This window comes from Squalius cephalus (genome assembly GCF_949319135.1).
Source record: "Squalius cephalus genome assembly, chromosome: 13".
Classification (NCBI taxonomy): domain Eukaryota; kingdom Metazoa; phylum Chordata; class Actinopteri; order Cypriniformes; family Leuciscidae; genus Squalius; species Squalius cephalus.
In genome coordinates, this window is record NC_137134.1 from 9,195,214 (window position 1) to 9,221,884 (window position 26,671).

Genomic DNA, 26,671 nt, shown 5'->3' on the forward strand with positions numbered 1-26,671 from the left:
TTCCTCACTTGGTGCTTGGCAAGTGTTTATTTTGAACCCTTATAATTGGCCATTTAGTGAGTCCCTTTGGTCCAAAGTGATTTGCAGAGTCAATGCCCCAGGAATAACCTGAGGTTAAGCATCGCTCTCATGGTTAAGCATTGGCCACTCCTTGTGGGATTTGAACCTATAACCTTTTGGCTACCAGCCAAAATCTTTAAACACTAGACTACACTAGCAAGACGAAAACTGCATTGGTTTGCCCTTTAGTTTACTGAAGTAATTAGTCACAAGGTCTCTTCCTCCAGGGAGTTTTTCCACGGCTGATGCTAATCATTCCCCAATGACTCGTTCACTGGGGTTTTTGTAAGACTCCTTTCTTTGTATTTACTTTGGAAATATGTCCATCATTGAAAGTGCTGTACAAATAAAATTTAATCAAAATTTAAAGGGACTGCATGGTAAGACAAACTAGTTGTTAATAGGCAAGGCTTATTGATGCGATCCTTTGGTAATGTACCATGGCTTTAGAAGCAAATTAAAAGTGTCTGAGTTCACGCGGTGATTTCTCTCGAACTCTGTTGGATCCTGATGAGATTTAGGTTGCAGTCTGTCTAGAGAAACTGTCTGATTTGACTTACATAGACTTTATAAAGGCTTTGTTAATTGGCTTGGCAAAGTGCCATCAGGAGACTTGTCTTCATCATTGATATGCAGAAGATTTCCGCCACAGTATGAAGTATCTCCACCACACCTCGTTATTTCAGCAAGCTCTAATGCATTTTTTATTTCTCTAAGTTTGAGAGAACTGCCTCACCATAATCTCAATATATAATCCAAGCCTCATATTTTTGGAACAGCCTAAAGCGGCTCCTCAAATGGAAATGAGCTGCATAATAATAAAATTACTTTTTCCCTCAAAGCCAGCAGCTTTTTTTAAAAGCCGAAATATACTTTACAACAGTTTGTGAACTCTTACAGCTCAGTTCTTAACACAACACAAATGCTTGTTGCATTCTCAGCATTGCCACAAGGAGTGCTGTTGCAGGTTTGAACTACATGAACTACTTCTTCTATGGTCAATTTCAGGTCAACTCTTGTGCACAAACTTTATAGTTTTTCTTGAAAACAAAGTCACGTTTAGAATGAGCACTTTCAAAGAATATCTAGCCGCTGGATTTTATGGTTTACGAAGTTGTATCGCTGTGTCATTGTAGGCCGATATTAGCAAGTAAATGGGACATTTAAACACAATTGCTGTATTTTATCAAAGGCTGTGTTTGAAATCGCCTCTGTTCACTATTCCCTACATTAGTCCACTAATATGGTCCACTTGGAGGAGTGAATGAAATTTAGACACTCAGTGCCGATTTTGCATAGTTTGTGCTTGCTGTTAAATAATCACTTGAAACTTAGCAAACTGGCAGCTCCAGTAGTAATGAAAAGATTTACCTTGAACTCTGTCATGGAAACTAGCATGTTTAATCCTTAATTAAACAATTTTAATAATCAAGTAAAAAGGAATGTATACATGTATGATAATACGCTGTACCCACATTGGACCAGCAGTTTGGAAAAATGGATGGATGATTCAGCTGCGAGCACCATCTTCTGGTCAGACGCGGGAATTCAATCGGCACGACCCTCACAGTGCATTATGGGTATTCTCTAGCCGTTAAGTGTACATCAGTTGTACACACATTGTTGTGGTGCGTTGTGGGATTGAATGAGTGCACTCGTTAATGCCCCCTATGGTTTCGGACACCATTACAAATGGCTGTTCCCTCAAATAGGGCCCTATTTAAGGATAAAAGGGGCGATTTTGGATTTTGGACACTTGGTCCCTTTAAGACATGGCATTTCACATTGTGGCCATCTTTGAAACACCCCTCAGACAGCTATTTCAGTCATGCAAGTCCAGATTTAATCAAATTCTCCAAATCTGTTCACCAAGCTTACGATTAAATTTGAATTCACCAGTGAAATCTAACACCAACTGTTTCTAAACATTCAAATCATGACAAAAATCTGCATTTTTCAGGCTGACTTTGACACAATAACTTTACCAATCAGTGATTGGCTCTTTTATTTAGGAGGCGGGACTTATTCCGCCATTTTGCGCGTTGCACTTTCTCCCATTCATAGTAATACGAGTGCACAGTTTTTGATTGTGTAATGGTTACTTTTCTGAAATGAGTCCTCCTTGATGACGTATGCAGCCAACACAATGCGACCTCTTGAGGACACCGAATTAGAGAATTGAGATGTCCTTCAAAATGGCTAACTTTGATCGGTTTCTGGGTCACAGGTTGGAGTACAGAGCTACGAGGAGGCATCCATTTGAGTACTGAGAAGCACCCACAGATTGTGAAGGAAATCTTGCTTACCTAGTTAAAATTAGACCAAGATTAAACATTTGAAAGGAACTCTGTCGCCCCCTTGAGTATTGGAGTCTGTCACAGCCACAATAATTCAATAATGCATATTGATTAAAACTAAATGGGTGTTTGCAATGCATTAGCAAAGCATTCACATGTGTGTTAGCATATACTTGATTGCGTATCATAATTTTATATGTTTCTAGCATTCATTTTTACCTTTGTGTCTTGTAAACAGACCTGTTTGGCTCTATCTGGAGGGCTTGTGCTCAGTTCAGTATTATCCCTTAAAACCTGGTCTCTGCCCACAGGATAAGGTCACTGTGGTGATAATTTCCTCCTACTCCCAAAATTGGTGGCTATTTGGAGCTCCAGCAGGATGGCTAGCGATTATTTTGACGCTTGAGAACAAGGGCAATTTTCTGTAGCTACATGATCTCAGTGAATTCGGAAAGTGCTGTGTCTAATTTTGTTTGTGTGTCTTTTGTATTTCTGTTTGTTTTCTGCAGATGGTGGTTGTATCAGATGATGTTCACGAATACGCCGTGGCCTTAAAGGACACGGATGAGAAGATCGCCCGATGCCCGAGCAGAGTAAGAGCGCCATATCCACGCTATAACGTGCATCTATAGGGAAACATTTTGCTTATGTCTTAGAGATTTACTTCTACATGTTATGAAACTAAACAAAACTGTGAAACCGTGTGTTGAACAACCATCAAACAACCACCCAGGACACCCTAGCAACCACTTGTTGAATGTGTAGCAACTTACCCTTGTGAAAAAGTAGTGAAAGTTTGATTGACTAACATACTAAAGAATATGGAAAGTATTTTATTATTATCTAGTGTTATTCAATATTAAATTTAATGTTAATATACTGTATTTTACATGTAATAAATTGCAACAAATGTGCAATTACAAATATATTTAAATGCATGACACTTTTAATAGAAATGAAGTAAAAGTATATTTTAGTTTACTATAAATGTTTGTCAGTACATTCATCAGTACACTTTTACCATATTTCAAAGACAATGGAAGTAATTATGAAGTTACTTATAAAGATACTTAAAGGAGAAGTTCACTTTTAAAATGAAAATTCTGTCATCATATACTCACCCTCATGTTGTTTCAAACCTGTATGAATTTCTTTCTTCTGCTGAACAGAAAGGAAGATATTTAGAAGAATATCAGTAACCAGACAGTTTTTGGGTCCCAATGACTTCCATAGTATTTTTTTTCCTACTATGGAAGTCATTGGGACCCAAAAACTGTCTGGTTACTGATAATCTTCTAATTATCTTCCTTTCTGTTCAGCAGAAGAAAGAAATTCATACAGGTTTGAAACAACATGAGGGTGAGTATATGATGACAGAATTTTCATTTTAAAAGTGAACTTCTCCTTTAAGTCCTACTTAAGTGGGCTAAAAAAAGCACATTGAAAGTTCATCTAATTGCATTTAATATACATTTAAACTATAATACACTTTCATTTAAAGGAACACACTGACTTTTTGTGACTTTAGCTTATTCACCGGATCCCCCAGAGTTAGATAAGTCCATACATACCCTTTTCATCTCCGTGCGTGCTGTAACTCTGTCTGACGCACCCACCGCTAGCCTAGCTTAGCACAAAGACTGGAGGTTAATGGCTCCAGCTAGCATACTGCTCCCAATAAGTGACAAAATAACGCCAACATTTTCCTATTTACATGTAGTGATTTGTATAGTCACAGCGTGTACAAATAACAAGGTCACATGAGACACCGCCATCTTCTAACCGTATACATACTGGGAACTATATTCTCAGAAGGCGAAGCACTTTTTTACATGCAGACGGCAACGTTGTCAAAACGTTCCACGTTCACGCGGATCCGAGAAAACAACTAAAAGTGCTGTATTATTCATGTCAGGCCAGTAGATGGCGATGTTTTTGTAGTGTACATGGAGACGATAACGGTATCTTTTTTTATTTTAAAACTTGCACTTTGAAACCCCTTTTTAAAAGATTGTGTTTTCAGGCCCCCAAAACGCTGTTGTCGTGTAAAAAAAAAATTATAAGTTTTTAGTCGAAAATTATGTCATGCAAACGGGACCTAAGAATGTAAGAAACCATTTTGCAGCAACCCAGAACACCCTAGATACCACTCAGCAATAGAAGTGTACTAAAAACCACCCAGAATACCTGAGCATTGTGACAGCGAGTTCAGCATGGACTTATTATAGATAAAACTGTCTCAATGCTTTTTGTCTGTTGCAATTAACATTGCACTATTTATGCTGATTTCTTGATTGAACCAGGTGATAGAACCATGCAGTGCTTGTAAATAAACAGCACGTTTAAAGGCCGCAATTCATTATTAGTAAAGCTTCACAGTATTTATATTTTAATAATTTTGTTCTATTTAAATGATAAAAGAGTTTTTTAACATAGTCTCTATTGTGCTCTCTTTTTTTATTATTTTATTTTGCTTGGCAGAGGCCGGATATTCTAGAAGAGTTGCAGAAAAGCCAAAAAGTGTTTGCTGAAAAGCTGAACCACCTGAGTCGTAGACTGGCCTGGATCAACGCCACCATCTACTCCAAGGTACTGCTGACATCACTGGCCATCATTTTAAGCAGTGTCATTTTTGTATACAGCATGGGATGAAATTTTACATTGAAATGCACCAGGATGAGGTGGTCTCAAGACTGTCGGGTGTTTCGTATTTAGAACGTGCCCCATAAACGGCAGACATTAAAGTCAGCTTTGAAAAATGCTCTTCAAAAGGGCATTTCTGAACAGGAAGCGGTTTGTATGCTTTAAATGCCACTGCATTAAACACAGATCTTTCTGCATACTAAATGGCTTTTGCAGGGGTCATATGATGTTTATTTATATATATATATTTATTTAGCTGCAAAAATTGTTAATTCGTTAATTTATTCATTCATTCATTGGCTAGGCTGAATATGTAGTTGTTGCAGAAATGGTTAATGGCTATTTAGTATTTAGCAACTTCTCACAGACACACTTTACAGGCAACAAGGCTAGCCAATCATAGCAGATGTAATTTGCATAGAAAAGCCTTTAAAGATACAGAAGCATGTTAATTCAGTCCTGCTCCTGGAGGGATGTCTGTCACTGTCTTGGGATGAGTTTCCTAAAAGCATTGTAATCCTAAGGGTACGTTTACACGACAATGATAAGCTTAAAACAGAGACATTTTTAGTTTTCCGCGTATAGACGACACCATTGTCAAAACGATCCCCATTCACACGGGTCCACGAAAACGACTAAAAACACAGTATTCTGCTCCAGGCCATTAGATGGCGATGAAACACTATAGATTGAACACGTAATACGCATGTGCATTACGTCATCGTCTTCAGAGATTCACGTTTTTGTTGTTTACACGGAGATCGTTTTCAAATTCTTGCACTTTGAAACCCGTTTTCAAAAGTTTGCGTTTTCAGGCTCCCAAAACGCCGGTATCGTGTAAAGAACGGCTAAAACACACTTGAAAAGTTTTACATTTTTAGTTGAAAACGGTGTCGTGTAAACATCCCCTCAGTTGATCGTAGAACAATTGCCACCAATGATCTCTACGATCAACTTAGGCTTACGATGCTTTTGGGAAATGCAAATGCCTTTGGCGAAGGTTGACTTGCGTACGGCCGTCTGCCGGAGTTATTTAATTTTAGTTATTTTAGTCGATAAAGTTTTAAATATGGATATTTTTCTTACACAAACTCACCGCTTCGCTTTAGAAGGCCTTTATTAACCTCCGCAGAGCTGTTTCGAGCACTTTTATCACAGATTGATGCGCTTTGATGGACTTCCAAACAAATATACCCATTGACTCTCACTATAAAGCTTGGAAGAGCCAGGACATTTTTTTATATACTCTGAATGTATTCGTCTGAAAGAAGAATGTCTTATACACCTAGAATGGCTTCAGGGTGAGTTAATCATGGGCTAATTTTCATTTTTGGCCCAACTATCCCTTTAAACTAAATCATGAAAGTGGATTTCAAGGCATTGCCTGCAATTTGTAGGATTTTCTGCAAAAAGTTGCATGTGTTTATACTGCTTTATTCAAATAGTATTTGTGAATGTAGGATAAGATGCTGGACGTATACTGGCTCCTTCGGGTGTGCATCCGTACCATCGAGCATGCGGACAGCACAGGCTCCCTGTTCGCGTTCATGCCGGAGTTCTACCTCAACGTGGCCATGAACAGCTACAGCGCCCTCAAAAACTACTTCAGCCCCTCCAACTGCATGGAAGAGCTTCCAGGTCTCTCTCAGCTCTTACTGTTCACTGCAGCTTCTAGTGCATGAGTTTTAAAGGTTCTCAAATGTAATGTGTATCCTTTCCAGAGCACACTTATGCTTCTGTGTTGTGTTTATCACTCTCAGGTTATGAAGACACGCTCGCTCAGCTCGCAGCCATTCTCGCCAAACACTTCGCAGATCAGCGCATCGTTGGGACGGGTAAGAACCTCTGCCTTCTGCCCACATGTACAATCTATATCTATACCTATCTATCTGGGAGTCTATTCATTTATCTATCCCTCGATCTGAGAGTCTGTTTATCCATCCATCCATCCATCCATCCATCCATCCATCCATCCATCCATCCATCCCATCCGTCCTTCCATCCTTCGATCCATCCATTCATCTGTCTATTTTTCCGTACGTTCAACCAACAGTCTATTTTTCCATCCATCCTTCAGTCGGTCATCCTTCTATCCATCTGCCTGTCCATCCATCATCCATTGGTCCATCTGACCGTCTGTCCATCCATTCATCTATCCTTTTTTCCATCCATCCATCTGTCTATTTTTCCCCATTCATCCATTCTACAGTCTCTTTTTCCACCCATCCATCTTTCATCTGTCCATCCATCCATTCATCCATCCATCCATCCATCCAACAGTCTATTTTTCTATCAATCCATCCCTCTGTCAATCCATCGAACCATCATATAATCTGTTTATTTTCCATCCATCCATCCATCCATCCATCCATCCATCCATCCATCCATCCATCCATCCATCCTTCCGACAGTCTATTATTCCATCAGTCCATCCCTCTGTCAATCCATTGAACCATCATATAATCTGTTTATTTTCCATCCATCCATCCATCCATCCATCCATCCTTCCGACAGTCTATTATTCCATCAGTCCATCCCTCTGTCAATCCATTGAACCATCATATAATCTGTTTATTTTCCATCCATCCATCCATCCATCCATCCATCCATCCATCCATCCATCCTTCCTTCAGTCTATTATTCCATCAGTCCATCCCTCTGTCAATCCATTGAACCCTCATATAATCTGTTTATTTTCCATCCATCCATCCATCCATCCATCCATCCATCCATCCATCCATCCTTCCTTCAGTCTATTATTCCATCAGTCCATCCCTCTGTCAATCCATTGAACCCTCATATAATCTGTTTATTTTCCATCCATCCATCCATCCATCCATCCATCCATCCATCCATCCATCCATCCATCCATCCATCCATCCATCCATCCATCCATCCATCCATCCATCCATCCATTTCTCCTACCATCAGTCCAATCCCTGCCATCCATCTTTCCATCCTACTGCCTCTGTTAATATTCTGTTCCCATTAACTGCAGGAAAAGACTCAGAAAAAAGCGAGCGACCCAAAAATACATAGACTAATCAATTCGTTGGCTGTTTTAATGGGAATTCTTTAACCTAATATAGCCGTTGGCTCGCACCGTTCATCACTTCGGTTCATTTCTCACGTAAAGGTATAATTAAAAGCTTCCTCTCTCAGCTCTCAGGCAACATGAAGTCATTTTCGTGATGAGTTGTAGCCGCAGTATTTTCTTAATCCTGTTTAAGGTTAGGAATCTGAAATACTCGCAACTCCGAGTCCTCAATCATAAGCAATGTGCTTTGCAAATAAGCAGATGTTATTAGACACGGCCCATTTGTTTAAATCGCATTTCATAAGCAGCCTTTTTATTATGTTCTCACTCTGTTATGCTGATTTATTTAGATTTTTTTTTGCATATTTATCTTGTTTTCTGCGGCTCTGTTCCCAAATATACTTCATTTCTAGCAGCGGTTGTTGCACGGTCTGTTTTTAATATGGATTAGTTTTACATTTCATCTAGCTTTTTTATATCTGAATAGCCCTTTTGTTGGCATGTCTAGTGATTACATTTTATTAATTTTTTTGCCTCTTTGTTTTGATCAAGGACTTTTTTTCTCAACAAAGGGAAACTGAGTTGTTAGGAAGTCATTGAAGCTTCTTGTTTCATAAAAAAAATGGAAGTGAATGCAAATAGATACAACAACAATAATGCATGCAAATTATTGAATGATTGTCTTTTTAAAGATGATGTGAATTGCCAGTTGCAACACATTTTGTGTAGCATTCTAGAGGAAACCAGGACATACAGAGTGGGACTAGATTCCATTCATAAGAAATTGATTGAATCATTCTCTTCCCATTTAATTTTCTTCCACAGATATCAAAGATTCACTGATGCAGGCTTTGGCCAGTTACGTTTGTTACCCACAATCCCTGCGTGCCGTCGAGAGGATCCCAGAAGAACAGTATGTGCTCAAGCCCAGTATTTTTTTTGTTAATGCATTACTTGTTTTCATTTCACCATAGGTCAGAAACATGCTCAATGCACGTTTGCAAATGATGACGTGAATGATTTGAGAATACACCATTAGCGTACAGTCCCTTCATAAATGTGTATTTTTGCGTTAAACAGGATGTGTCATTCAGGTAGCTAATTATAAAGTGCTACCATGGCACTACTTTTTTTTTATTTTATTTTTTTTATTGGTTTTGTCTTTGTTTTTGATGGTTATGTTTTGTTCTTTTGTTTTTTTTGTTTGATGGTTGAAGGTTTTGTATTGTTTATGAAGGTCTATGCCTTGTTTTGGAAGGTTAGTTTTGTTCTTTTGTTTTTAATTCGTTTTTGATGCTTTATCTTTGCTTCTTTTGCTTTGAAAGTTTAGTTTTGATCTTTTTTTTGTTTTTTTGATGATGTTTTTTTATTTTTGTTTGTTTTGTTTTGAAACACTCATTATATCAATCTGATACCTTTTTAATTACGCCCGATTATGAAAGACCTGTGCAACCTGGTTCCTAAAAATTGCAAAACCAGCCAATTAGAGTGAATCTTGCCATTTTGAGAAAGCTCCTGCCGATGCATGTGCAATGTGGATAAGACAATCTACTTTTCTTTGGATCTGTAATTTATTTGTCAGTGCATTTTCGTTTCTATTTTTTTATTTTCTATTTGTATTATCATTATTTATGATGTAATATCTCTCAGGCGGATGGCTATGATGAGGAACTTACTGGCTCCATATGAACAGAGACCTTGGGCTCAAACCAACTGGATCCTGGTTCGTCTTTGGAGGGTACGCTGCATTTCTTTTAATGCCTCAGACAACCCCCCCCCCATTCCACTCCCTCCTTTCTTTTTATCTTCTACTTGCCTTTCCACTCCTCCTATTATGCCATTAGATTCCAGCTTAGAATAGGGGCATTATATCAAAGCCATTATGCAGCATATCTCCGCTGTTTCCATTCAACATTATGAAATGGGCTTGACAAACCAGCTACTCCCATTTCGTTGTTTAACATTTATTCTGCTCTCAGTGGCTCAAAAAAATGGGTGAATTGTTTTGTATCTCTTAAAGAAAGCATTATTGGGTTTATTCATCCGCAAATGTATGATTATGGGTCTGTTCTTGATCATTTTAAGAGTTTACTGGAGGATTGTTGTGTTGTTGACGTTTTAATTTATGATAAAAATCACAGATCATTGTTCAGAAAAGACTCTGTCTTCCCCTCAGCTCTTTTAGGCCACACACAAAGGCTAAAACGGGTTGACACTTATTTTCTGAGTTCTTAAACATGTCCTGTACACACTTTTTATTGTTAACCCGCTTACCATGGTTTAATGTAAGCTAGTCATGGGTTATTTAACGCAGCTTGATTATTTACTTGAGCAACAGTCGCATTCTACAACAAATTTATTCCTGACCGTACTGAACAACTAGTTCACACTGTTTAGAGCTGAAAAAAATACATTTGAATGCTGTTGTCACTCCCACGACTTTGCAGTCTGTACGTGGTCTTATATTGTATTCCTCCTGTCTACAGGGTTGTGGCTTTGGCTACCGGTACACACGTCTGCCTCATCTGCTCAAGACCAAACCGGAGGACGCCAACCTGCCCAGCCTGCAAAGTGAGTGACTGTCCTGTCTTCCTCCATCTTTATTTTCAGCCCTTCTTCAAACTTTACAGTTTTTCCTGAAAACTTATTCTTTACTTTTCTGTCATTCTCTCTCTCTCTGGGTTTCTCTCTCCCCATTGTCTTGTATAGTTGTTGTATAATTTGATATTAATAAAATGCTTTATAAAGATTAAATTATTGTAATATAATTGATTAGTTTTAATTGGTTAAAAATGTAATCAAATCAATTATTAATTAACTGAATTAATCTACATTAATTGCCTATATCAATATCTGAAGAAAAGCCCCCAAATGAAGATCATTCACAGGCATTACACTGAATATGATGAAAGCATTGAATAGACAAAAACTGGCGGAAAGAGAAGATCCAAGGCACTCTATTTAACTGGCTATATCATGGTAGAAAATTTAAAAGACATGGGGGAAAAAAGCAACCCACGCGTAGTGGCACAAACAGCCTTCTTCAGGGTGTGACAAAAACTGGCTTTAGAAGTGTATAATAATAGGATCTATCTGAGTCTGTATTGATGCCCCACAATTGTTTACCAGTTAAAACCCCAAAAACACTAGTTGCAAAGACTCATTTATTTAAGCTGTCAAAGCACGAACACTCATTAATCATCATAAGCACATCATAAATAGTAATATCAATCATTAAAAAGGTTTTCTGATTGTTATTTTTCTTAGAAATTTCCTTGAATGCTGTCAGCAAATTAAAGTACGTTTGTTTGTTTGCCTAGATCCTTGCTAGGTATACCAATACTGATATGAAGTTACCATAGCCTTACTGTTGTAACAATAACCATTATGTATGCCTGTATTTTTTTTGTTTGTTTATTTATGTATAGCATTCATTTATTTATTCAATTAAAAAATGGGTAAGAGCTTTGGTAGTTTGGTGCCAAATGTTGGCTTGTAGTTATCAATTCAATTTTATTCTTATAATTCCATAAATTATATACTTATATTTCCATACATTTAAATAATATTTCTACTTTATTACAATTTTGTTGATAGCAGGATTAAATGATTGAGCTTAATGAATGCAGTCAACACTACTGACATCATTTCATGTCATACTGTGGGAAAAGGTCCAAATTATGTCATTTCTGTCTGGGTATCACAACTAAATATTCAGTTTTTAACATTCCCTAACAGGGTTGCAGTCAAATTAATTGACTATCATTTCAGCTGAGTATTTACAAAAGCTGCATGCACATTTGAGTGAGTGGACACTAAGATTACGATCTGTTTTGGCATCCATCGGACATCAAATGATGTTTGTTCTTTGTTCCTGTCCCTGGAATCTGCATCCCCACTGACATTATTAGGATGTTTTCATACATAATGTAGAACACAGAGTACAGATGCTGTGATTTTACTAGAGCGGTTTTGTAAAAAGTCTCCTTGCTTCTAACTCATTAAAATCAAACTTTGCACCTTCATGCACACACACAGTCTCATTGAGGACGCGCCTATTAACTCGTCCATTATTTCTTTCAGCAGCCTGTCAGATCAATACTATCCAATTAAGTCAAACCATCCATTTCATCAACAGAGATATTTCCCTTTATCAATTTACTTTAAAGCTGTATATTCTGAATTTAATCACTCACAGTTCACTTCCAGTCTATTTTTTGAGTACATAAAAGATGACCCTCGCAGTGTATTGGCAGGTCCTTCAGGAAACAGTAATTCTGGATAGTAAAAACACGTGAACTGACGTCATGCAAGTCTCTTGTTGCTTTTAAAGGTCAACATGAAACGTTTGCGACTGATTTTTACTTCGGTAATGTGGCATATTTCAGAGGGAAACAGGATGTTCAATAAAAAAAAAAAAACATGTAATGTGGGACATATTATCTATCGTGAATTGATTGGATTGTCAGAAGGGTCGATTTGCATACCAGAAGAGAGGCTTGTAGTGCTTAATCAGGAGGCCAATGCTTAGCAGAGGGAATAAATTGCAAAGTTGTCTTTGTGAAAGGACACTTGTCTTGACACTTGAGCTTGTCTTGTATGTGATGCATGGATTCCTTCCCTGGTCTGATGAGTCTTGTCTCAATGCTAATTTCATTTTTTTCCCACTCTCATTTGCATGACGGCCAGGGGATTTGTCAATTGCTAGCTTTCAAAGTAAGTTTTGTTCCCATTTGGTAGTTGTCACCTTTTTCTGACCCTTATTAAACATTCTCCTAAGTGCCAGTCTGCTGTGATGTAGCCTAACTGACTGACGCAAGCCTAAATCTGGCTCAGAGCAGACTGAAGCGTTTAGGATTGTGTCCACATGACCATTTACCCAGTCTTAAAACTAGTTATAGAGCTGTTCTGTACCATTTTAGTCCCTTCTAGCCATGTCTTGTCCTTGCCAGTAGTTTACTGTTTTTTCCCCCCCTCTGTAATTGTGGCAATTATCATGTGATTAATGTGTCACCTCTGTGTCCTACTCCAAATTATTAGTTAATTATGCTGCTCAAAATACTGGCCACTGTCCAAATTCAAATATTTATCAGAATCAACATTTTATACTTGGTTAAAAATATACCAAAAAATGTACCACAGTGCAGCTTCCACATAAATATCGTAGTTTACTAGTTGACTCAGTGATCTGGTTGCAGTAGTTCCCTGGTTTGAAAGATATATTATTGAATAACAACCAAAACTTCAGTATGTTTCTCAGCCAAATCTATGATTTCAGAAGAATTAAGCACACAAATCGTAGACTACTTTTATGATGGTTTCTCATCTTTTTTGGGGGGCTTCAAATCTCCAGTGCTCAATCGTAATTGCATGGAAATGAACGACCAACACATTTGGCAAAATGTATCCTTTTGTGTTTCATAGAAAAATCAATGCAGGCTTGAGTTGACATGAGGGTGAAGTAATCTTTGAAAGGTTTGCCCATCCATTTTGTTTATCGGATCCTGCCTTAAAGCAATTTCCAATTGAATTGGCAGTAACAGTGATTGTTTGCCTCTCAACGCCTGGAGATCTGAAACGTGCGTGCCGTGCCATATCTGCCTAATGCCTGGTCTCGCTCATGGCCTTTCTTTCTATATTTATTCCTGCCTTATTGCCCCTGAGCCCTTATTTTCCAAGCTGCCACTTACACGGACTTCATCTAATTAAACATAAAGGTTGCATCTCTATCGGAGACCTGCACCTCAGCGTCTAATGATTAGCTTTATTTAGCGCTTTATTGCCATTGCTTGCTCCTGCTTTTAACACTGTGCTCAAAGGCTTTTAGTATGTTTGCGATCGCTGTACTTTTCTAGATAAGGTATTAAATTACCCAGTGTCCTCTTTGTGTTCATATAATGAGAGAGAGTGCCCTTTGTGTGTTTACCAGATGCGGTCAGATAGCAGTAAGGCGATGATTTCCCATCAGCCCTCTGTTTTGTGGTTTCATTACTTGTCGATATTCTGTTCCAATGCAATGTGCAGAACTGGTATTTGTCGTTTTGTCTCATTATTGAGTAATCAGGGTCAAGGGTTGAATGAGAAAGGAGTTTTCATGGAAACATGGCTTTCATTTGCTTCAAGGTGTTCTCATGTGATCTGAGAGTATTATGGCTAGACAGACTGGCCTTTTGTTATAGTGATTGTGATGAAACGACCGCCTCCCCTCTCATCAGCACTACCCCGTCCCTTCAGTTGCCTCTCCTCAGGGCACAATCACGATCCCTGTTGGGCAGCGGTGATGAGGCATACCTGAATAGTGCTTCATCACTACTGCCTTTTAAATACAGAGCATGCCTCTCCTCAAGAGACTGATCTCTTCCCCAGTGCGTGCCCAATGGTTTCCCTGCATGTCCAGGAAAGGAGTGGGAAGGGAATCCCATTTCACCAGAAGTAGTCACCTTACTTGCTTTCCAAGGTACACCTTTCAGCTGACTGACCAAGAGACCAGTTGTGTGATGAGGAGTAGCTGAAGTAACTAACACCTCATTGTTAAGAGCATATAACGTCTGCCCTTGAGAGCCCAATCTTTTCCCCAGTGCATGCACAATGGTTTCCCCGTAGGTCCAGGAACGGAGTGGGAAAACAATCCCTTGACACCAGAAGTAGAGTCGGTTTACGCACTTTCCAAGACAGAGCTAGACCAACTAAGAGGCCGACCATGTGATGAGGAGCATCTGTAAATATCACCTTGTCACTGCTGCCTTTGAATGCAGAGCATGCCTTTCCTCAAGAGACTGGTCTCAGTGGTGCGCGGGTTCCTGTAGGGTCAAGAAAGGAGCTGGCAGTGAATCCTACACTACCTGAGGTAGAGTTGCCGTACCGAGTTTCTGGGACAAAAACACGTTGCAGCTGACCGATCAGCTCACTTTGTACCTCGTAGGTTCAAGAAGGGTGCTGGTATCAAGTCTCCAACTGACTGGCTTACTTTCCTTGGGAAGCCAAGTTTTCACATTGTCAAAAGAAATGTGTATAAATTGTACCTTTAGGGTTAAAATACTTTGCAACTGGGGGAGAAGTCTCAGGTAAACCTGCATTTATAAGATACAAAGGACTATCTTTGAGGACTATCTTTACTACCCAAGTGTTTTTTTATGTATTATTTACTATTATTTTCTGATGGTGTACGAAACCTATCAACTTTCACATTCCAGGCTTGGATAGGAGAGTATGTAGGCCGTTGAACCTTGGCCCTGCCTGAACCTTTATTAACATTTCTAGATTTTCATGGTCCAGTTAAAGTGAGGAGACCACATGCTCTTCCAGTTCAACTTCATTCCTCCATGGATGCTTGATTTCCCCTTTTTTAATGTTTTAAAATCATTTCCAATAAATGCCTCTCTTGGCCTCTTTATCTGTCTTTTCTCATCCAGCCACATGATGTAAGTGATGTTAGTCTGGTTTTACTGCATAGCAAGAAGGTATTATGATCACATTAAGAGCCCTGTATATCCTAAACTTAGGGGGAAAATGCTGGTACATTGATTTTGACATTATTATTATTATTATTATTATTATTATTATTATTGTGATACTTAAGATTTACGAAAATAAGATTGGCACACTGTATTGGATAAATGTGCTTTTCTCTGATTGGTTACAGAGCCCTGTCCATCACTTCTGCTGCAGAGACACATGGCTGAACTCCTTAGTCAAGACAAAGACATGGCTGCCAGTTTCCTCAATAGCGTCTTAAACCAGCTCAACTGGGCCTTTTCCGAATTCATCGGCATGATACAGGAGGTAAGAAACTTTTGTCGTCTCACCAACTATCTTCTAATATGTAAAATAGACAGAAAATTCAAAATTCCAGATGGCCTAGTCTGTTGTGATTGGTCTACTCTGCTCTGATTGGCCAGATGGCCTAGTCTGTTGTGATTGGTCTACTCTGCTCTGATTGGCCAGATGGCCTAGTCTGTTGTGATTGGTCTACTCTGCTCTGATTGGCCAGATGGCCCAGTCTGTTGTGATTGGTCTACTCTGCTCTGATTGGCCAGATGGCACAGTCTGTTGTGATTGGTCTACCACTTACAGCACATTTCGGAAGCTAAAAGCCCATTTCCATAACTAAACTTAAGTTCCATATGAAAGTTTCCTAAACCTCACCGATTGTTCACACTGTAAAGACAGTAACGATGACATTGAGAACCTCCATCACAAGGACGACTTGAGCAGGACGTTTCTCAGTAATACACTAAGTAGTTTGAATTACATTATGAGATGTTGCAACTGTAATTCCTCACCATCAGCATTAACAAGAGTATGTCCATCAATAAACCAATGTGTCTATTTCTAATTTATTGCGGTGCACATGCGGGAAATGTATCAATAACGGTGCATATGTTAGTTGAGCACTATCATGATTGACTGATGTAACATAAACGTTTGTAAAACAAATCTTGCTCCGTCCTTTATCTTTACTCAAAGTAATAAGAACTATAGACAATCTGCATTAATAGACAGTTTTGAAAAAACATAATGATAAGAGTTAAATCAAACTACTGGTTTTAAACTGTAAGGATAATTTCCTCCGCCCGCTGATTAGCCTTGTAATGCTGTAACTTTGCACTAACTCAATCAGAGCCTGTAAATTATTTATAATGACAATGTAATCATGACTTCCACTTGATATTTGAACTGAATTACCATCATCTTGCATTTTCAGAGTAAAATGACTCTTTGCATAGTGCAAGTTACTTAGTCTTTGAAATATTCATTAGCTTTTGATTGTGTCGATAAGAAGTGCCTAATAACAAGACCTCTGCAACTTTTGAAGAAAATGTGAGTGATGTTTTTTCCAAGTTGTTTCTAGGCGGTTGCTAGAGCGTTCTGGGTGGTTGCCAAGGCATTGCTAAGGCATTCTGGGGTGCGTTTCCCGTACAACGACGTAATTCCATGCTTCACTACCATAGTACGATGCATCGTTGAAGAAATCAACTAGCTAGTCACGACTGTTTCCCGAAACTGTATTGTCGCAAAGTGGTCATTCAACCATGTTGGTTTATGACGTCACACACGTGGTGGAGTAATAACTACTCTTAATGAATCTGTTTGAGATCGAATTAATGCTAGATGTTTTGATATAAATTACAGACATGGCATCTGAGGATTATTTCTCATTTTTCTCAGTTATTTTGCTTTATTTCCAGATTTGTTCATAGGCTCGTTCTTACTTAGAAGAGCACGTTCGCACATGCGCACTCTTCACAAATAGTGCTTTAAATCTCTTGAAAAACTCAAAGACGTAAATGACATTTGTATGTAATCTAAATAAAAGATATAGATTTGTAATGAATGTCATCTTGCTTATTTTGCTTTTATTAAATCCACATGTCATGCAATCTAGAAACTCTGCTTCTAACCACAGGTCGAGATCTGTCGTTCCAACCACACAGCTTTGCGATGCTGTTTGCGAATGTTCGTTAGAACGATGGTTTCGGGAAACACCGACTCACTGAACTATGCTGATAACGACAGAACTTGCGAACATAGTTGGCTAACGATGCTTTCGGGAAACGCACCCCTGACTGGTTGGTGGCGTGTTCATTGGCAGTTGATCTGGTGTTTTGGTTGCTAGCACTTGGTAGGCGGTTGCTATGATGTTGTGGGTTGTTCAAAGGGCTTTGCTTGTTGGTAACTGGAGTGTTTTGGATGGTCATGGCGTTGCTAAGGTAAAATTGCTAAGATGTTTTGAGTGCTTATTAGGTGGTGGTTATGAATTTTTCAAGGTTTCTAAAGGCATTGTTAGGCAGTTGCTTTTCAGTAAGCAAGCATTGTATGCTTAAAGTGATATTATGCCTTTCTTCAACAAGCCACATGATTTGAGGTATCAGTCATGTTCGTTGTACAAACACAGATACAGTCTACATTTAATTTATGTATACCCAAAGCCTAAACCTTAAGATGATTATAAAACGCTATTCTTTTGCTGCCTTGCAAGTAGAGGTCTGCAAAAAATATTTGGGCCATTATTATTATTATTTTTTTACAGATCGGGCTCGGGTCGGACTCAGGCTCATGTAGCTTCTCTCCTTTAATTGTGCTCATAATATACGCGCAGAGCGCAGGCTTATACATCGCCTACGCAATACATGATTACAGATTACAGAATCTGCAAACATATCCTTGCACATGACAGCAAAAACAGGGACATCTCATTTACAACGGCATGTCGAGAGCGGCTGCGCTACAGCTAACAGTAAAGGATGACCAACGTAGCGTAGCCTACTCAGTTCAAAGGATTTTTTTTATTATTTACCGTTTTAGCCAGTTGGCGAAGAGTTATTTGAAACATTGTTCTTCAGTAAAGTTACTTAACATCAAAAAAGGTAGCCCGTAAATCTTTATTTACTTATTTGCTGCTGGATCCCATAGCTTGGCTACATAAGATTCTCTACTGCATGCTTATGCTTCTCTGTAATGGACTCTCTGTATTAATATTTGTGGGCATGATTGTCGGTGGTGGTAGTTATGTTTGAGGACTATAATAAAAGTTTACCTCTTAGTAGCGTATATGTGTGCGTGTAGCAGAGACAGCACGCATCAGAGAGCGCTCGTCAGAGAGCTTAAAGTGATATTGATGTTGGATCCCGGGCCGGGTCGGGTTCGGGCTGAAAAACTGCAGACGTTATCGGGCTGGGGCCGGGTTAGGGCTGGATTTTTTGGCCCGTGTAGGGCTCTACTTGCAAGTACTGGTATTGGTTTACATTCACCCCTTTAACAACTTCATCCAGCTGCACACTAATTTGATAATTTGGACATCATGGAAACAACCTTTTGGGAGGAGTGGCGCGCCAGCCCCTCCCGTGGAAGGGTCATTACTAAACGCAGGCTCTGGAGTCTCAGAGGGAGATACAGAAGAAAGCTAAACCACTGTGATCTATAATGGCAGTGAATTAAACCTCAGACGCGAAAGCACTTTCTCACCAGGCTTTTCTCTTAAATCAATGTCTTTCAGGAGAGCTGAAGCGCTGGAATTCTGCGTATTGCAGATTGGACTGTGATTCGTATGCTACTTTGCCTGGAGGTTGACTGGCTCTTAGGAGCGCCTTTCATCTGCAATGATCCAGGCATTAAGAGGCAGCGGTCTCCTGGGGAATTTGTGATGTGTTTACTGCCTCAGTTTCAGGGAGCATTAAATTGGACTGATGGGTAGATGCAGGACAGAATCTGATGAGAATGTCTAAGCATCAAGACAACATTTTTTGTGTACTAAATAGTTCAGTTTTATGCCTAAAGAAATGAAGAGTAAAATGTGTTTGAATTTTATGGAAAACTCACTGACATCAGATGGATGAGGGTGGTTTACAAAGCAGTTGTTATCCAGTTGTTTTGAGTAGTTGTTATTACGTTACAATGCATTTATTTGGGTGTGCTGGGTGGTGGTTGTGGGGTTGCTGGGTGGACGCAAGGTTGTTGCCGGGTGGTTGTTGTGGGGTTGCTGGGTGGACGCAAGGTTGTTGCCGGGTGGTTGTTGGGGGGTTGCTGGGTGGATGCAAGCTTGTTGCTAGGTGGTTGTTGGGGAGTTGCTGGGTAGATGCAGGGTTGTTGCTAGGTGGTTGTTGGGGGGTTGCTGGGTGGATGCAGTGTTGTTGCTGGGTGGTTGTTGGGGAGTTGCTAGGTGGATGCAAGCTTGTTGCCGGGTGGTTGTTGGGGGGTTGCTGGGTGGACGCAAGCTTTGTTGCTGGGTGGTTGCTGGGGGGTTGCTGGGTGGATGCAAGCTTGTTGCTAGGTGGTTGTTGGGGAGTTGCTGGGTAGATGCAGGGTTGTTGCTAGGTGGTTGTTAAGGGGTTGCTGCGTGGATGCAGTGTTGTTGCTGGGTGGTTGTTGGGGAGTTGCTAGGTGGATGCAAGCTTGTTGCTAGGTGGTTGCTGGGGAGTTGCGGGGTGGGTGCAAGCTTGTTGCTAGGTGGTTGTTGGGGAGTTGCTAGCTGGATGCAGGATTATTGCTGGGTGGTTGCTGGGGGGTTGCTGGGTGGATGCAGTGTTTTTGCTGGCTGGTTGTTGGGGAGCTTGCTAGGTGGATGTGGGGTTGTTGCTGGGTGGTTGTTGGGGTGTTGGTGGGTGGCCGCAGGGTTGTTGTTGGGGGGTTGCTGGGTGGACGCAAGCTTTGTTGCTGGGTGGTTGTTGGGGGGTTGCTGGGTGGATGCAAGCTTGTTGCTAGGTGGTTGTTGGGGAGTTGCTGGGTAGATGCAGGGTTGTTCATGGGTGGTTGTTTGGGGGTTGCCAGGTGGATGCAGGGTTGTTGTTGGGGAGTTGCTAGGTGGATGCAGGGTTGTTCCTTGGTGGTTGTTGGGGTGTTGGTGGGTGGACGCAGGGTTGTTGTTGGGGGGTTGCTGGGTGGACGCAAGCTTTGTTGCTGGGTGGTTGTTGGGGGGTTGCTGGGTGGATGCAAGCTTGTTGCTAGGTGGTTGTTGGGGAGTTGCTGGGTGGATGCAGGGTGGTTGTTGGGTGGTTGTTGGGGGGTTGCTAGGTGGATGCAGGGTTGTTGTTGGGGAGTTGCTAGGTGGATGCAGGGTTGTTCCTTGGTGGTTGTTGGAGAGTTGCTGGGTGGATGCAGTGTTGTTGTTGGAGTTGCTAGGTGGATGTAGGGTTGTTCCTTGGTTGTTGTTGGGGAGTTGCTAGGTGGATGCAGGGTTGTTGCTGGGTGGTTGTTGAGGGGTTTCTGGGTGGATGCAGGGTGGATGTGGGATGGTTGCAGGGGGGTAATTGGGGAGTTGCAGGAGTATTCTGGGTCCTTGGTCATAAGAGCCCACAGTTTTATCCTGAATGCATTGCTGTCACTGTAAGTTGACTTTCATTGGGTCAAATTTTATATCATTCTGTGCAACAAGTCATGCAGTCCTGTCTAAATAGTCTCATAATGTCTCTTTTGACCTTATGCATCTTTTTATTGTGTCTCTTCATGTCTTCATTTATTCCCTGTCAGATCCAACAGGCAGCCGAGAGACCTGAGAGGAATTTCGTGGACACACGGCAGTTAAAGGTGTGCGCGACCTGTTTTGACCTCTCTGTCAGTCTGTTACGGGTCCTGGAGATGACCATAACTCTAGTGCCGGAAATATTCCTGGATTGGGCCCGCCCATCCGCTGAGCTGCTGCTGCGCCGATTGGCTCAGGTGAGTGTGATTGACAGCTGAGATGTGTTCTGAAGATGCTGTTCTAAAGCGACATTCAAAACTTGCAAAAGTGCAAAGCAAAGTGAAATTCATTTTATGTTCACCATTAAGATTTTTCCAAAGCAATTTCATGCAGAACTCTGAGTTAATGATCCTGTTTGAAGCAATTGCACTTGCTATTAAACATAAGATTTCTGTTTTTATTTTCTCAGATGCTTGTGGTCCACAGGTTTTTCAAAACCTAAATTGTTAACAATGCTGAGAAAATGTATTAACCTCAATCAAACATTCTGCTTCAAAGGGGTCACATTATGAAAAAAAATAAGACGTCAGTTTACTATGTAGACGCTTAACTAGACTAGTCTACTGTATGTGCAGATGAAGTCAAAAACTCCCTCTCCAGTCTAGTGTTATTTTAGTGTTATTTATATGCTATTATTATTATTATTATTTTATGTTGTTGTTGTTCCTGATTCGCATGTATTCTTTTAGTGAATTGGGTGCTTCAGCAGTGGAGACATCATGTGAAAAACAAGACTATCAATGAGGGTAATTTGTTCTTTATGAACTCCCCCCAAAATGTTATTAAATTGTTGAGTATAGCCAAAATAGCATAAAGTGTCACAACTCAGCAGCTCAAATAATCTGTATTGGATGAAAGCTAATGGTTTGAGTTTATTGATCCATAAATGAAGTCATTTTATTAAATGTGAAAGTTCTTACAAGGGTGATGGAGAAGAAAACAGTCATTATTAGCAAAAGGATGAAAGCCATTTGATGCTTTTTACATTTATGGACACTGTCAATAAGCAAAGAAAATGCGTGTGGCGTTTCAACAAATAGTCTCCCACTTTGGTCTCCCATTACTTAAAACCATTAGAGGCACAAATCTCATGTTGTTGTTGTTTTTGTATCTGTATATATATATATATATATATATATATATATATATATATATATATATATATATATATATATATATATATATATACTGTATATATATACATGTGATTTTCTACGACATTAGTGAATAAACGTAAATAATCTTATTCTGTTCCCTTAATTTTCTTAGTTTGTCTTAATTCTACACATTTTAGTGTTTTTCTGCACTTATTCAGTTATTCAACCCTGTTACCCAAGTTGTAACAAAACTTATCAAAAAATACCTAAAATGATAGGAAATATCTAACAGTTAATTCATTAACAATAACATCAATAAAAAAGAAAAAGAAAAAGAAAGTTTGGTGCCAGATTATCTAGCTGCTGATTGACAGTTCAATTTTACATTAAATCTGCAGGTTTTACCCATTCTGGCATTGAACTTTTTTTTTCCTTCTCTTTTTTTTTTTTTACTTTGTACATTTAATGATTAATACTCAGAAATAATGAAATCACAAAAAATCTTTTTTTTAAACTATCTACACGTCAAAAAGTTTGGTAAACAGGGTTGAAGAAATTGCAAACATCATATAAAATACATGTAAAAAAGACCTTATAATATTTTATTACTCCTATTAATTATCATTGCATCCTAAAGTTAATTATCATTTAACATTTAACATTTTCAGAAGGTTACGTACATCCTCATTTTCATATGCTGTTTTGTACTCTAATCATGGAAAGTGCCATGCAAGTGTATATTGTTCTCGGGGCCACTGCATGTTTTCAAGGTCTCAGTTACAAAGAAGGCTTTGAAAGTGTATTTTCTGGTGTTTTTTTCTTTCATCAGTGTTTACATGAGCTCTATTCCCAGCAGAGCGTCCATTCATCAGGCTTTAACTGAATCACACCTGTGAGCACAGCAGGCGTCCACACGTCCTTGAAGAGCAGAACCCCTCCATTTACAACATTTTCCTGTCCCTGAAGGATTTATCCTATTGTTGAATACAGTTACATGCATTGTGCAGTGCTTTTCAAACTTTTTAGAGTGGAGTACCCCATGACTCATTTAACATCCTTCTGCGTACCCCCTCTCTTCCACTTAGACTGCACTCACACCTTTCCCATTAAAGGGATAGTTCGGCCAAAAATGATATTAAACCCATGATTTACTCACCCTCAAGCCGTTCGAGATGCATATGTCAATCATTTTTCCGACGAACACATTTTCAGTTATTTTAGAAATTGTCTTAGATCTTTCAGTGGTTATAATGTCAAGTTATGGGGTCCACCTCCTTCAAGTCCCAAAATGTGCATGCATCCTTCACAAAAGTAATCCATCCGGCTCCAGGGGGATAAACGAAGGCCTTCTGAGGGTAATCCGTGTGGTTTTGTCATAAAAATATACATATTTAAAACTTTATAAATGAAAATATCTTGCTTCAGATGGATGTCGGCGTATGACGTAGGACGTAGTGTAAGAGGCGTTGTGACGTAGAACGAAGTACAGCTAAATCAAGCGCTACGTCCTACGTCATACGCCGGCATCCATCTCCCGTGAACGCGCGTCGACCGTTGCTGGAAGCAAGATATTTTCATTTATAAAGTTTTAAATATGTATATTTTTATGACAAAACCGCACGGATTACCCTCAGAAGGCCTTCGTTTATCCCCCTGGAGCCGGATGGATTACTTTTGTGAAGGATGCATGCACATTTTGGGACTTGAAGGAGTGGACCCCATAACTTGACATTATAACCACTGAAAGATCTAAGACATTTTCTAAAATAACTGAAAATGTGTTTGTCTGAAAAAAGATTGACATATGCATCTCGAACGGCTTGAGGGTGAGTAAATCATGGGTTAAATATCATTTTTGGCCGAACTATCCCTTTAAGGAACAAATTTGCCCCCTTAAGTCTATTTTTTTCCAGTGCATTTTTTACCTTTATAAATACCTTAATAAAATAAAAATAAAATAAAAAAAGTTCAGTTGATAAATATGAAATGATGGTAAACATCACTTTTAAATATTACATTAAAACCACCTCTAGGTGGCGGTATGAGGGAGTCATCAAGTGGCTGTATTTATGAATGAGTCATTGAACATTGACTCTCGCGATTCAGTTCTGCTGTGGAACTTTTATTTCATTGCAAAATTGAGCAAAAAATACTGTTTAAAATGAACAGCACTTTATATTACCCTTTCTTTTGTTGAACTGTTGTATAAAATCAGTGTCACATTTGCAATCGTGTGGATATTTGGGAAACATTGCATTATTCTTGCTCGTATAATATATGATCAACATTAAAAACAAGAACTCACACAGGGTTGTTTTTGTATCAAAGAGAGTTCGGAGAGAATTAAATGAACGGAAGAACTCAGCAACTGTTTCGTACCCCAGTTTGAGACCCTCAGTGCTGTAGTAAACGTCAATAATCGGCACCTGACAGCTGGGTTCCTCTGAATTCAATTCTTGGCCGCAGGATGTTGAGCCCATGAGGTGTGCTAAAGAAGCGAAGGGAATAATTATTGCAGTCACTTTGATTTACGACCAGATGTGTTTGGTTTGCTCACTGAAACTGGATCAGGTGAAATCTGTTGATGTTAAAGGAATAGTTCACCCAAACCTGTATTGGTTTGATTTCTTCTGCAAACACAAAGTAAGATATTCTGAAGAAAGTTCATACAGTCAAATTCAGTGGGGTCTAATGTTTTGTGATGTTTCATCTTGTGTAGGGCTGTGCATCAAGAATCTGATGTTGCGTATCAGTATAACAGGGTCTACGACACTATATATTGCGATACATTCTATAAGAAAGGCGATATACGTATATTGTGATATTTCTTGCTTTTTTAGGAAGAAGAATGTTTTTTTTTGTGTGTGTGTTGTCTCATTTTGTTTTGTGTTTCATCTTATTTTGTGTTTGCTTTGCTTAATTTTGTTGTGTTTCATTTTGTTTTGTGTTTTTGTTTTGTGTTGTTTCATCTTGTTTTGTGTTTGCTTTGCTTAATTTTGTTGTGTTTCATTTTGTTTTGTGTTTTGTGTCGTTTCATTTTGTTTTGTGTTTGCTTTGCTTCATTTTGTTTCATTTTGTTTTGTGTTTTTTTCTGTTGTTTAATCTTGTTTTGTGTTGATTTATGTTGTGCTGTTTTTGTTTTGTGGTGTTTCATCTTGTTTTGTGTTTTTGTTTTACTTTGCTTCGTTTTGTTTTATTTCATCTTGTTTTGTTTATTTTGCTTTGCTTCATTTTGTTGTGTTTTCATTTTTGTTTTTTTTTTGTTTTTTTGTTTTGTTGTTTCATCTTGCTTTGTGTTAATTAATGTTGTGCTGTTTTCAATTTTTTTCTGTTTTGTTCTGCCTTTTGTTTCCTGTCGTTTCATCTTGGTTTTGCTTTGCTTCACTTTGTTTTTCTTTGTGTTGTTTCATCTTGTTTTATGTTTTATTTTTCATTTTGTGTTGTGTTGTTTCATTTTGTTTTGTATCTTATTTTTTGGATGAACTGTTTCTTTAATTAGGAGAAATTTCTTATCTCTGTTTTTTTTATTATGTGCTACATTTTGTTTTGACAACATTTTTATTTTACTTTTTGTCTGCAGCTCCTGAACCAGGTGTTAAACCGAGTTACGGCTGAAAGAAACCTGTTTGACAGGGTGGTCAACTTGCGTCTCCCAGGTAACTCTACTTTCCTTCTTACGTAATAAATAATCCTACATTAATGCAAATAGAAGCATTGAACATGAGCTACATGTTTTAGTACGTACTTGAGGATGCACTTGAATGCAATTATATTTCTGAAACGCTTATTGTGCTGAGCTGAATTTAAACCTCTCAGGTATTTCGGTCCGCCCTTGATCGTGTCCCCTGTGAGCCGAAATATGGTTTGGTGTAATCTAACAGTCAACTTTTCACTTGTCCCTTTTATAGCAGCTTGTTTCAAGTCCCAGAACAAATAAAAAGTAATTTGATAAGCGTTTTTTGCGACGTTCTTGACTTCACCTCTGAAACCCTTCAGAAGTTTGTAAAGTCAGCATTGCACGCTCAGGGAATGATATTAGACGAATAGGTCAAGAGATTACACGGCGAGTTTGTATGAAAACATAATCCAATTCATAAAAATAAACCATCATCAGGAGAGTTTTCAGCCTTGACACTGAAGAACGTTACATTTATGATTAATGAGGTCGGGTCATGTTGTTACCTGAACTTAAACAGAGAAGTGTGGCTTTCAGTGCATTCTAAAGTTGTTATTAGATGGCACATTTTGACGCATCGGATTCAGTGACCTACTAGCCTACTAAGTGCTGTTTAGTGGCTTTAATAGATTTAGTTTATTCATCTGGTCCAGATTATTTTTATTATGTTCTGATACGTAAAACCATATAATTCTAAAGGGTTTCCTTTCTTTTTCACATGAGTATATATATATATATATATATATATATATATATATATACTCACCTAAAGGATTATTAGGAACACCTGTTCAATTTCTCATTAATGCAATTATCTAATCAACCAATCACATGGCAGTTGCTTCAATGCATTTAGGGGTGTGGTCCTGGTCAAGACAATCTCCTGAACTCCAAACTGAATGT

At 39.0% G+C, this 26,671-nt stretch overlaps 1 protein-coding gene across 3 annotated transcripts in view; it reads left to right on the plus strand.

The window, feature by feature from the left end:
* rnf123 (ring finger protein 123) overlaps positions 1–26,671 on the plus strand; it is a 148,193-nt gene that overhangs the window by 36,879 nt on the left and 84,643 nt on the right. For all 3 annotated transcript variants that reach the window (XM_079889891.1, XM_079889892.1, XM_079889893.1), the window contains exons 25-34: positions 2,867–2,950; positions 4,839–4,946; positions 6,461–6,638; positions 6,761–6,835; positions 8,863–8,950; positions 9,688–9,775; positions 10,524–10,608; positions 15,680–15,819; positions 21,004–21,192; positions 25,673–25,748. In XM_079889891.1, the coding sequence (XP_079746017.1) occupies positions 2,867–2,950; positions 4,839–4,946; positions 6,461–6,638; positions 6,761–6,835; positions 8,863–8,950; positions 9,688–9,775; positions 10,524–10,608; positions 15,680–15,819; positions 21,004–21,192; positions 25,673–25,748 (1,111 nt within the window). The remainder of the gene's footprint in view (positions 1–2,866; positions 2,951–4,838; positions 4,947–6,460; positions 6,639–6,760; positions 6,836–8,862; positions 8,951–9,687; positions 9,776–10,523; positions 10,609–15,679; positions 15,820–21,003; positions 21,193–25,672; positions 25,749–26,671) is intronic.